Raw genomic sequence first — 13,482 nt, 5'->3', positions numbered from 1 at the left:
ATGTCATTGGTATGTACCATTATTGCACCTGAGGAAGACCAAGAGAGTGGTCGAAACGCGTTGTGCTTATTTATCTTTTATTTAAAATAAAGATTTTATTTATACTTTTATTTTGGTTCCTGATTTTATCCAGACGGAATTTGAGTATTCTACACACCCTTACAGTAGAGATCCGACTTATATGGCTCTCTAGATTGTGAGTGCTCCAAGTTACCTTTACATTATATATTGGTTATATGCATATTGCCCTATGATAGTTTTTTATATATTACAGATTTTAGTACCATTTATCCACTGTGTGCACAAAACTTCCTCTTCTTTTATCCAACTGTATGTATGTAAGTGTTTTTAGGGTGACGAAAACACTGGTTTGGTTTTAGACGCACTGGGACATACGTTTATATTTCTATATATATACTGTTTAGCGCCACTTGCCCACTTTTTGTGTCTTTTATAAACCTTCATTTTATTTTATCTTAATACCAGGGGATGCATGTTTGTAACATATCAAACTCATTCTTTGAGAAGATCTGTAACTCTTGATACGCAAGCAGTAAAGCAGGAGAAACTGAAATCTTACATTTACGTGTATTCGGGTTCAGCTGAGCAGAATGATTTGCAAGGTAAGACACTTATTTGGATGCTGTTGTCATGTATTATAGTGATTCCTATCATACTCTTTAGTAAAAAAAGAACTATAATTGGTAAATAATTATGCTATTATTGATTTTTAGTTTAATTGCTTAACCAGTGTGATTTTCCTATAGTTAAAAAAACAACATAAAAAGTGATACATGTAATGATTGCATTTGAAAAGTTTTAATCAATAGTATTGATTTGCCAAACTCACTTCATTAAAGGGACACTATAGTCACCTGGACAACTTTAGCTTAATGAAGCAGTTTTGGTGTATAGAACATGCCCCTGCAGCCTCACTGCTCAATCCTCTGCCATTTAGGAGTTGAATCCCTTTGTTTATGAACCCTAGTCACACCTCCCTGCATGTGACTTGCACAGCCTTCCATAAACACTTCCTGTAAAGAGAGCCCTATTTAGGCTTTCTTTATTGCAAGTTCTGTTTCATTAAGATTTTCTTATCCCCTGCTATGTTAATAGCTTGCTAGACCCTGCAATAGCCTCCTGTATGTGATTAAAGTTCAATTTAGAGATTGAAATACAATTATTTAAGGTAAATTACATCTGTTTGAAAGTGAAAGCAGTTTGATTTTTCATGCAGGCTCTGTCAATCATAGCCAGGGGAGGTGTGGCTAGGGCTGCATAAACAGAAACAAAGTGATTTAACTCCTAAATGACACTGAATTGAGCAGTGAAATTGCAGGGGAATGATCTATACACTAAAACTGCTTTATTTAGCTAAAGTAATTTAGGTGACTATAGTGTTCCTTTAACCCCTTAAGGACGCAGCTTCAGAAGCTGGACATACCCTTAAGGACTCAAGCTATTTTTGCATTTTCTGCTGTTTGTGTTCAACTGCAATTTGCATCGCTCTCATTTATTGAACCAACACATATTATATATCGTTTTTTAAAGGACAAGATGGGCTTTACTTTGATGTGACTTATACATATATAAAATCTAATTTATTATTAAAAAAACATAAAAAATGAAAAAAAATGAAAAAAAAATATATATTTTTCACAGTTTTGGCAATAATAGTGTGTGTATAATATGTCCAGCTTAGGAAAAGTAATTAAAAATAAATTCATTTAGGTGTCTTGTTTTTCAAAGTGCATAATATGTAAAGGATTTCAGCTTATTTTAAAAGTTACAGGTCACAAAATACAAGGAGTAATATAAAATTTAAATGTGAAAATCTTTTAGAAGTTGGTATGTTTGACTTGTAAGTTTGACAGCTGTCACAGAAAACAAAATTGCTACACAAAAGTATATATTTATATAAAGAAGACATCACAGGCTATTTATTTAAGGGTATTTTGACTACTTTTTTTTCCTCTTTTTTCCTTTTTTCACTTTTTTTTATGATTTTATAAACTTTTACAAACTTTTACAAACTTTTAATAACTTTTAATAACTTTCTAAAACTTTTCAGCTTCCTAGCTACACTAATGCTAGATTCCCCAATTCCCCCTAGCTTCAATCCACCCCAGCTGACTAATTAACTGAAAATAATAGTACAAAAAATAAATTAAATATATTTAACCCCTGAGGGTTTAAAATAAAATAAAGTTAACCCCTGAGGGTTACAAAAAAAAAAACTGATCTCAGTAAAGTACTGTGATCAGTATTGTGATCACTGCTGCCAGTGATCAAAGGGTTAAACCCTTGTTAATTTTTACAGGGAAAGGAAGTAAAGGGATTTTTTAAACTTTTAAATACTTTGTGTCTGTCAGGGACACAAAATTTCAACCGATCCGTCTCTCTCCACTTCTAAACACACACAGAGGTGGAGGGAGGAGGATCAGGAAATCCCAGCAGCACTGTGATCGCTGTGACTGGCTGTCACAGCGATCACATGTGCTGGGACAGCGCTATTGGCTGATGCTGGGCTTCCTCAAACGCCGAGGCACCCAGCAACAGCGTTAACCCCACGATCGCCGCGATCGCGGCGATCTGGCGTTAACTTTAGTAAATGACGGAAATTTTCCGTCAAGCGTCCTTAAGGGTAGGTCTGCCTCGACGGAAAATTTCCGTCCAGCGTCGTTAAGGGGTTAACAATGTACTCTATTATTATTGTTTTTATATTACATTTTTTGGTTTTGTATCAGTTTCAATAGTCATAGATTTTACTTTTTAGGTGTTCATTCTTGAGCTCTATTTGCCTTGACCTGTTTCTTTTCATTTTTGTTTGTTTTAATATTTTGTGAAGTATATTTCTTATTTCAATGTAGTACCCTAAAAGATTCCTTATTTTGTTGTATTATCGTGATTACTGATGCTTGTTCATAAGTATTTTCGCTTCATAGTATAATAATGTTATTCGCTTTACCTTCACCATGGTTTTAATGTTGTGGCTGATCAGTGTATATGCACTACTACTGTATTTTAGATAAAAACCAGTGGGCTTGGAGTTAATTGTGTACCAAGGTATTTGAATACTCAATTTGCCATATGGTTTGGGTGCAGTACTTTCACACATTATGCCTGATGGTTGTGAACGTCCTGTGTCTCTTTCCCCTAAATATCTAACTGCAGCTGAGAATTTTTTTGCCCAGATTGACCAGGAAGTTCTAGCAATATTCTGGGATGTGAAGAATTTCCACATTTACATTTATGGCAGATAATGCCAGATCATAAACCACTATTTTCCATTTTACACGTTCAAAAGGTTATTTCATACACAACAGCATCTTAAATGGACACTATAGTAACAAAAACAACTTTAGCTTAATGAACCAGTTTTGGTGTATAGATCATGCCCCTGCAGTCTCACTACTAATTTTTCTTACATTCAGTAGTTAAATCACATTTGTTGCTGTCCATGGAGCCCTCGCCACACCTCTCCTGGCTATGAATTAAACAGCCTGCATGAACACAATAGTTTCATTTTCAATCATATGTTAACTTTAAATGTTTTTATCTCCTGCTCTGTAAATTGAACTTTACTCATAAGGCTCCTGCAAGGTCTAGAAGGCTATTAACAGAGCAAAGAGATAAGACATTCTCAATTAAAAAAAAAAATGGCAATAAAGGAAGCTTGAACATTTCATGGCTGTATACAGGAAGTATTTAGGAATGCTGTGTGTAAGCATCCATGCCCGCTCTCCACCCCCCCTCCCCCCAGTAACTGGATGACACACAGTTCTGGAGGTACAACTCTGACTGCCTCTTTATTTCTTCAGACAAGGTTTTTCACGCACAGACCCCTACATGGGGTCTCCAACACAAAACAACAGGGGTTTCACTGCCAAGAGCTGATGGGAGAGGATGAGACAGGGACACAGCAGCCCCTGCAACCTGAGCTGGCAGCGTCCCTGTATCCACGTCTTGCTGTGACAGGAAAAGGGAGGGGGAAGGGGGAGAGATACAGGCAGACCATGCATTCACAAAAAGAAGGGGGAGGTGGAGAGGCACAGAGCAATACACTTCACTTAACTCTACTTTACAAAGGTGCTCCGTCTACCTCCCCCCCCCCCCCCTTTGTTGACCCACAGCTGCATATACAGGCACAATACACTAAATGCATAGAAATATATGGGAAAACACACATAATATAAAGAGGGAAATTCACGAGCGAGCAGTGGCCATGATATTCAATGATGGCGGTCTGCCACACATCTCCCCTTGGTCAACCTCCGGCAGCTGCAGCATGACTCACACGGGTCAGCTTGCTGCTGTGAGGAGGGGACACATAGTCCATTAGTGCCTTGTCCACAACAGTACTTGTCCCCGGCCAGCACCTACAGTCCTGCCCGCCAGCCTGTTTATCACCCATTTCCCCCTGGATTTCGCTCAGCTGCTGGGGAACGAGACCGGTTGTCTCCCCTCCTAATAACTCACACTGCCGATGGGTAATGAGAACAGTTGTCTTGGTTCCCATGAACTCCCACTGCCACTAGAGAGGAAGGACGGAACACTTCTCTCCCAGGGTTGCGAAGTCCATTGAGTAGTCACCTGTAGTCCTGCTCAAGCTGCCACTCCAGGTTAGCCAGGTGGGTCAGATCAGGCTGTAGTTCTGCTATGTCAGCAAGGTCCAAGAGGTCCTTTCCTTTCCCCTCTCTGTTAGACTTTCACCCAATCTTCACTCCTTCAAAAAATCTTTGAAAACTTACTTCTTCAGGAAAGTATCAATTAAACTGTGAACAGTGTTTTCTCCCTGCACCCTGATTCCTCTCCTGCAACTGCCATCAAAACAAAACACTATGCCCTCAGTGAATACTATCCTAGCAACCTACTTTTCTACTCTACCCTTACCTTTTGTGTCACTATACCCCCTCCCTCTAGCATGTTGTCAGGGTACCTGAGGCCTCTACCTCTAAAAGAGGTAGAGACTTAGTAGTTTATCCCTCCAAACGAGCTGTTTCCTTCGTTCCTCGCGGTTCATCCAGTCACTTAAACACCGACCGCGAGGAATCCACGTCCTTTTCTAGCGGGACGCTCAATACGTGACGTCATGACGCTATCACGAGCGACCTGTCACTCAAGTGTCCGATATCCAATCGGTACTTGTCGGAGGCGGGTCTACTATCCGGAGCCAGGGTATTTAAGCTTACTTCTCACTTCAGCTCATTGCCCTGTCGTGGTTCTAGCTTGACTAGTCACTCAGTGCTCTGGTATTCTAGTTTGCTCTATTGGTTTTGACTCGGCTTGTTGTACTACCCTGCTTCTCTGTTATCCCTTGACCCGGCTTGTCTCTCGCTTATCTGTCTTCTCGTTCCCTCGACCTCGGCTTGTCTCTGACTATTCTCTATTACTCTCGGTACGTTAGTCCGGCCATTCTAAGGCCCGGTATACGTACCTTTCCACTCTTTGTACCCTGCGTGTTGGATCCCTGTCCCGATCCTGACATTACGACAGGGCCAATGGATCCTGCAGGTACAAACAGTCAGCTTGGTTCTTCGGATCCCAGGTTTGACGCCATGGAGCATAGGATGGATCAGATGGCTTTGGCACTACAGGCACTTTTGTCTCGTGCTAGTAATCCACCTGAGGAGACACGTACTCCTTCTATTTCTCCTGCAGTCTCAGGTCTAGAGGTAGCCACTGTAGGTGCTTCTTCCCGTATTACCCCACCAGTACGTTATGGCGGGTCACCGGAGAAGTGTCGTGGCTTTCTGAACCAGATTAGCATCCATTTCGAATTACAACCCCGCTCTTATCCTACAGATAGAGCGAAGGTTGGATTTGTTATTACTTTACTCATTGAGAAAGCTCTGAGATGGGCCAATCCTTTATGGGAGAATGATAATCCACTAGTCTATAATTATAATGCCTTTGTAGCTGCGTTTAGAAGAACTTTTGACCCTCCTGGTAGAAAGGTCAATGCAGCTAGATTACTGTTGCGCCTTAGACAGGACAATCGAACACTTGTGGATTATGCACTAGAGTTCAGGTCCTTGGCGGCAGAAGTTAAGTGGAACGAACAGGCTTATATAGATGTGTTTCTGAATGGGTTATCAGATGTAATTCTTGACGAGGTCGCTACTAGAGAACTCCCTGAAAATTTGGAGGATTTAATTTCTTTTATATCTCGTATTGATGAACGCCTAAGAGAGAGGCAGAACACTCGAGATAGGACCCGTAGACCCTCCTTTAAACTAGCGCCTACCTTTCAAAATTCTGAGTTCGAGGACTTACGTATTTCTGAACCTATGCAGATAGGCAGTACTCATCTCACAGAGAGGGAGAGACAGTACAGGAGAAGGGAGGGTTTATGTATGTATTGTGGAGTCAGAGGTCATTTACGCCTAAATTGTCCTAATCGTTCGGGAAACGCTCGCACCTAAGTTTCTCTAGAGGACAGGCCTTGGGTGTTTCTACTTTGTCCTCTATTCACAACTACAAAGAGCTCAGGCTTCTGTTACCCGTTTCTTTAAAGTGGGAAAAGGGAGTAGTTAAGACTATGGCACTAATCGATTCTGGAGCTGCTGAGAGCTTTATAGATCAGGGTTTTGCTGCCAAGCATGCTATTCCATCCCAGTTAAAAGAGACACCACTGGCTGTTGAGGCCATCGATGGTAGACCGTTACTTGAGCCTGTTATTTTCCATGAGACCATACCGATTAACTTAACTGTTGGCATCCTACATAGAGAGGACATATCCTTACTGCTCATTTCTTCTCCGTCTATTCCCATAGTCCTGGGGTACTCCTGGTTGAGGAGACATAACCCTATTATTAATTGGGAGTCAGGGGAGATAGTTTCGTGGGGACAGAATTGTCAAGAAAAATGCTTGCGGAAGGTCTTACCTCTCGGCTTAACCAACACATCGGCTAACTCTGACAATCCTACAGAGACACAAATTCCGTCTCAGTATCTAGATTTAAAGACTGTATTTGACAAAAAGAAAGCCGATACCTTACCCCCACACAGGTCCTTTGATTGCAAAATTAACCTACTCCCTGGTACCATGCCGCCCAGAGGTCATGTATACCCGTTATCTACGAAAGAGAACTCAGTTCTAGAGGAGTATATTCACGAAAATTTAGACAAGGGATTCATTAGGAGGTCCTCCTCCCCTGCCGGGGCTGGATTTTTTTTTGTTAAAAAGAAGGATGGTTCTTTGAGACCTTGTATTGATTATCAAGGCCTAAATAAGATAACCATTAAAAATGCCTACCCGATTCCCTTGATCACCGAACTCTTCGATCGTTTGAAGGGCTCTACAATTTTCACCAAGTTAGACCTCAGAGGGGCATATAACTTGGTGAGAATCCAGCAGGGACATGAGTGGATGACTGCATTCAATACTCGATATGGCCACTATGAATATACTGTTATGCCTTTTGGGTTATGCAATGCACCAGCTGTATTCCAGGATCTGATAAATGAGGTTCTTAGGGAATTTCAGCAAGATTGCGTCATTGTATACCTAGATGATATACTCATACATTCTAGTGAGATTGAGACTCATCACAAGCAAGTCAGGAGGGTTTTGCACAAGCTTCTCCAGCATGGCTTGTACTGCAAGTTGGAGAAATGTAGCTTTGATCAAACCCATGTAACCTTTCTCGGCTATGTGATCTCTGGGGAGGGATTAAAGATGGATCCGGATAAGCTCCAATCCATTCTAGAGTGGCCTTTACCCAAAGGTCTTAAAGCCGTACAGAGATTTATTGGTTTTTCTAATTATTATAGGCGCTTTATTAAGGGCTATTCTTCCATTATCGCACCTATCACTAATATGACCAAACAGGGGGCTGATACTAAGAATTGGACTACTGAAGCTCTTCTTGCGTTCAAAACTCTCAAGGAGCTTTTCGCTTCCGCTCCAATTTTAGTTCACCCCGACACTTCCCTGCCTTTTCTACTTGAGGTAGACGCATCAGAGACTGGTTTAGGTGCTGTCCTATCTCAAAGGTTGGGTGTTGATAAACCATTACATCCATGTGGATTTTTCTCTAAAAAATTGTCCGGTACTGAGAGCAGATATGACATTGGTGACAGAGAATTACTAGCGGTTATCAAGGCTTTGAAAGAGTGGAGACATTTATTGGAAGGTACATTACATCCTGTTACCATTCTAACAGACCACAAAAATTTGTCTTATATCGGTGAGGCCAAGCGTTTGTCCTCCAGGCAGGCTCGTTGGTCGTTGTTTCTTACCCATTTCAATTACGTTCTGACTTACAGACCTGGCTCAAAGAATTCTAAAGCCGATGCGCTATCTCGCCAATATGAGCCTTCTGCTTCAGTTGAACCACTTTTGTCCTCCATTGTACCCAAATGCAATATTATTGCTAATACCAGTCTCAAAATTCATTCTCCGCTACTTGACCAGATCTTGAAGTCACAACATCTAGCTCCCGGAAACACTCCTGAGGGAAGAAACTTTGTTCCTCCTGAACTCCAACTGGAGCTCTTACAATGTTTTCACGAAAGTAAAGTAGCTGGTCATCCTGGTATTCGCAAGACATACTCTCTGATATCCAAGGATTTCTGGTGGCCTTCACTACGAAAAGATATTGAGGAGTTCGTCGCAGCTTGTGAGACTTGTGCCAAGACTAAACAACCTCATGCATCTCCATCTGGTCTGTTACACCCCTTGGACATTCCTGAGAAACCTTGGTCCTGTTTGTCCATAGACTTTATCGTTGATTTGCCTGCTTCTAAGAGACAGACTGTTATTCTCACGGTGGTGGATAGATTTACTAAGATGGCCCATTTCGTGCCATTACCTAAACTTCCGACTTCTCCTGAATTGGCGGAGATTTTTGCGAGAGAGGTTTTTCGCCTACATGGGATTCCTTCGGAGATTGTTTCTGATAGAGGTTCTCAATTTGTCTCACGTTTCTGGAGATCCTTTTGTTCTCAAATGGGTATCAAATTGAACTTCTCCTCTGCCTATCACCCTCAGTCTAACGGAGCTGCTGAACGTACCAATCAAAAGATCGAACAGTATCTACGTTGCTTTGTTTCCGAACACCAGGACGATTGGGTCGGTCTGATTCCTTGGGCGGAGTTCGCACACAATAACCTTGTTTGTGATTCAACTCGCTCTAGCCCTTTCTTCATGAACTATGGCTTTCATCCTTCAATTTTTCCTTCGGTTTCCTCTTCTCAGGGGATACCGTCGGTTGATGATCATGTCGCCAACCTGAAGAAATTATGGGATCAGACTCGGCAAATTCTGTTACATAATTCCTCGTTGTTCAAGAAACACGCTGACAAGCATAGAAGAGCGGCTCCGGTCTTTGTTCCTGGGGATAGGGTGTGGCTGAGCACTAAGAATATTCGCCTAAAAGTTCCATCTATGAAATTTGCTCCGCGCTACATAGGTCCTTACAGGGTTCTCACTCGTATCAACCCGGTTGCGTATCGCCTTGCTCTGCCACCTGCCTTACGCATTCCTAACTCTTTTCATGTCTCCTTGTTGAAACCTCTCATTTGCAACAAATTCTCCTCTAAGGTTTCCTCACCTCGTCCTGTTCAGGTGGAGGGTCGGGAAGAGTACGAGGTCAGCTCCATCATTGATTCCAGAATTTCAAGGGGAAAATTGCAATATCTGGTCAACTGGAGGGGATATGGTCCTGAGGAGAGGAGTTGGGTACCTCAGGAGGACGTTCATGCTTCTCGCCTTCGCAGAGCATTTCACCTCCGCTTCCCATCTCGTCCCGGTTCCTTCCGCCCGGTGGGCGTATCTGAGAGGGGGGGTACTGTCAGGGTACCTGAGGCCTCTACCTCTAAAAGAGGTAGAGACTTAGTAGTTTATCCCTCCAAACGAGCTGTTTCCTTCGTTCCTCGCGGTTCATCCAGTCACTTAAACACCGACCGCGAGGAATCCACGTCCTTTTCTAGCGGGACGCTCAATACGTGACGTCATGACGCTATCACGAGCGACCTGTCACTCAAGTGTCCGATATCCAATCGGTACTTGTCGGAGGCGGGTCTACTATCCGGAGCCAGGGTATTTAAGCTTACTTCTCACTTCAGCTCATTGCCCTGTCGTGGTTCTAGCTTGACTAGTCACTCAGTGCTCTGGTATTCTAGTTTGCTCTATTGGTTTTGACTCGGCTTGTTGTACTACCCTGCTTCTCTGTTATCCCTTGACCCGGCTTGTCTCTCGCTTATCTGTCTTCTCGTTCCCTCGACCTCGGCTTGTCTCTGACTATTCTCTATTACTCTCGGTACGTTAGTCCGGCCATTCTAAGGCCCGGTATACGTACCTTTCCACTCTTTGTACCCTGCGTGTTGGATCCCTGTCCCGATCCTGACACATGTAAGCTCATTGAGCAGGGCCCTCAACCCCTCTTGTTCCTGTTTGTCTAAATTGTCTGGTTACAAATACATGTCTGTTATTCCACCCATTGTACACCGCTGTGGAATATTGTTGGCATTTTAGATATAATAATAATAATAATAATAATAATACGTTTTAAAGATTGCCAGTGGTACATCACATGGCAGCATCTTCTTAAATAATTGAAACTCCTCCTTAGCGTTTAAATCAAAATTTGAAGGTGATTGCTATTTATTAGTGATGTTGCGAACATAAAATTTTCCTTCCGCAAATGTTCGCGAACGGGCGAACCGGGCGAACCGCCATAGACTTCAATAGGCAGGCGAATTTTAAAACCCACAGGGACTCTTTCTGGGCACAATAGTGATGGAAAAGTTGTTTCAAGGGGACTAACACCTGGACTGTGGCATGCCGGAGGGGGATCCATGGCAAAACTCCCATGGAAAATTACATAGTTGATGCAGAGTCTGGTTTTAATCCATAAAGGGCATAAATCACCTAACATTCCTAAATTGTTTGGAATAACGTGCTTTAAAACATCAGGTATGATGTTGTATCAATCAGGTAGTGTAAGGGTTACGCACGCTTCACAGTGACAGACCAAACTCCCCGTTTAACGCACCGCAAACAACCGCAAATAGTCCATTTGCACAACCGCAAACTCCCCATTTGCACAAGGTTGGATACCAAGCTAGCCATGTCCCGTTCCTTGTCCTCACTAATGTCATTGAAGGTCTCTTCCTCCACCCAGCCACGTAAAACACCAAGGGTCCCCGAAAGGTGACAACAAGCCCCCTGTATTTTTTTTTTTAAATGTACACTACTGTTACACCAGATATGAGTTGCACTGGTGTGACACTGTGCCCTGGCAGGCCCTGAAACGCACACGTGTGAAGGAAACTGAGTGCTATTATTTCACAGTCAAATTTCTAGTTTTTTTTTTTTTTTTTTAATGTACACTGCTGTTACACCAGATATGAGTTGCACTGGTGTGACACTGTGCCCTGGCAGGCCCTGAAACGCACACATGTGAAGGAAACTGACTGCTATTATATTGCAGTCAAAAAATGCTATATATATATTTTTTTTAAATGCAAGCTATTGTGACACCAGATATGAGTGGTGGCACTGGGCAAGTGGGCGCTGTGAGCCTCACACACACGCTGGCAGGCAGGCAACTGCAATTAGATTACACAGAAAAAAAAAAAAAAGCAGACTGATGTTCTAGCCCTAAAAAGGACTTTTTGGGGTGCTGTCCTTACAGCAGAGATCAGATGAGTCCTTCAGGACTGTAGTGGACACTGAATACACTATCCTAGCTATCGATTTCCCTATTAAATCAGCAGCAGCTACACTGTCCCTCCTCTCACTAAGAATGCAGCTTCCGGGGGGCGGGGCCTAGCTGTCATGGAGGAAAGACGCACTTCATGTGAGCTCCCTCAATATCTCACTTTAGGCAGCTATCAACAAGCAAATTTCACCCCAGAAGGGGATGACCCAGCAATGTTGCTCCTACCTGACTGACCCGACATGCTTAATAGCGGTCAGCAACTCGACAGCGTCTTACTTACCTCCGTGGGGCAAGTGTGGCCTGGTTCTCACCGGGCAGGAGAGGCGGCCGATCAGCTGATCCTGGGATGCCCAGGAGCAGCTACTTCCCGGCAGGAGCTCCGTTACCCCCCCTCGGACCAGTAGGGGTTATCCCGGTCCACCCCTGAGAGGCTGTCTGGAGCTAATGGACGCACAGAGCACAGCCACCCAGGCTGACATACTCATCTGCGACTCTCCCAATATGGCGGCAGCCGCCTGTCCTCCTGGTACCAGCAAAGCAAGGCAGGATATTGAGTCTAAGCTGGACAGGCTCTTTAATCAATTTTGGAAGCAAATAACATGCAGGAAGCCCCAACAAGCTCGACCACAGCCCCAACAAGCTCCACCACAGCTAAGCGAAGCAGTCCCCATTAAAATCCACCAACGCAAAAGGCGTTGAAGACGGTACCGGTGGCACAAACAGAAATGCAGAGCCTGCCCCACGTCAAGCACTCACCTCCACCATAAGCCACCACAATCCTGCACCGGACATGAAGCACCACTGGGACAGATCCGACCACCCGACAAAACAAGCTTCCACCACCTCAAGGCGCGAACCCGGCACTCAGCCAGAGACTTGCCTTTGTTGTTCCAGGTATCAGGGACTCCCAGGGTCTGCACCTGGCGCCCAGAAGGGATTGGATGAGCACAAGCAGTAAACAGCAGCCTGCCAAGCATGTCCCACTATAGCCGATCCTCCACACCATGCCTTTGATCACATGAACTGCTCTCTGCACATTAACTAATCGTAAAGTAGCAAGCGTTGAAACATGTCATTATTTCACCTCCTAAAGAGTTTGTCGTAGTTCCTTACATGCCTTTACCTTAACCGTTCATGTATTATGTTATTCACTAGTCTCATCTCATGGGGCGACTCACACTTGATTTATAACTAGTGGTGGAGCTGCTGATATAAATACACAGTTGATAACGTGTAAGCTACACCCTAAACATGACAGCCATCTTTCACAACAATGTACTGCTATATACTCATACCCTCAGTGCAACTAGCCATGATATACGCATGTTCAGTCTAGCATGCTCCAATATAACATTTCTGTCTAAAAAAATAAATAAATAAATAATAAAAAAAAAAAGAATGCAGCTTCCGAATGAATCTAAAATGGATGCTGTCCAGGAGGTGGGAGAGTCTGGGAGGGAGGGTCTGCAGCTGACTGGCTGGAATGCGTCTGCTGACTGTGAGGTACAGGGTCAAAGTTTACTCAATGATGACGAATAGGGGGCGGACCAAACATTGCATATGTTCGCCATCCATGGCGAACGCGATCACGCTATGTTCGCCAGGAACTATTCGCCAGCGAACTATTCGGGACATCTCTAGTCAGGATAGATGCCTCTGGAATGGGAGGTACGGGTTGAGATGGTACACATACCAGTGTCTCAGGGGCCAAATAAGCATTTCTGGACAAAAGTGTCTGATGGGCCTGGGCAATCTGGTCCATACGGTGATACTGTTCTTAAAATCTTGCCTCATAGGAGGCCATTTGCTGTCC

The 13,482-nt window shown here is 43.4% G+C and overlaps 1 protein-coding gene across 2 annotated transcripts in view; it reads left to right on the top strand.

Annotated features, from left to right (window-relative positions):
- LOC134587202 (general transcription factor IIH subunit 5) overlaps window positions 1-13,482 on the top strand; it is a 948,377-nt gene that overhangs the window by 263,454 nt on the left and 671,441 nt on the right. For both annotated transcript variants that reach the window (XM_063443405.1, XM_063443404.1), the window contains exon 4: window positions 487-623. In XM_063443405.1, the coding sequence (XP_063299475.1) occupies window positions 487-623 (137 nt within the window). The remainder of the gene's footprint in view (window positions 1-486; window positions 624-13,482) is intronic.

Source organism: Pelobates fuscus, chromosome 2 (genome assembly GCF_036172605.1).
Source record: "Pelobates fuscus isolate aPelFus1 chromosome 2, aPelFus1.pri, whole genome shotgun sequence".
NCBI lineage: Eukaryota > Metazoa > Chordata > Amphibia > Anura > Pelobatidae > Pelobates > Pelobates fuscus.
Note: the sequence above shows the minus strand (reverse complement) of the source record. Positions and strands in the feature narration are given on the sequence as shown.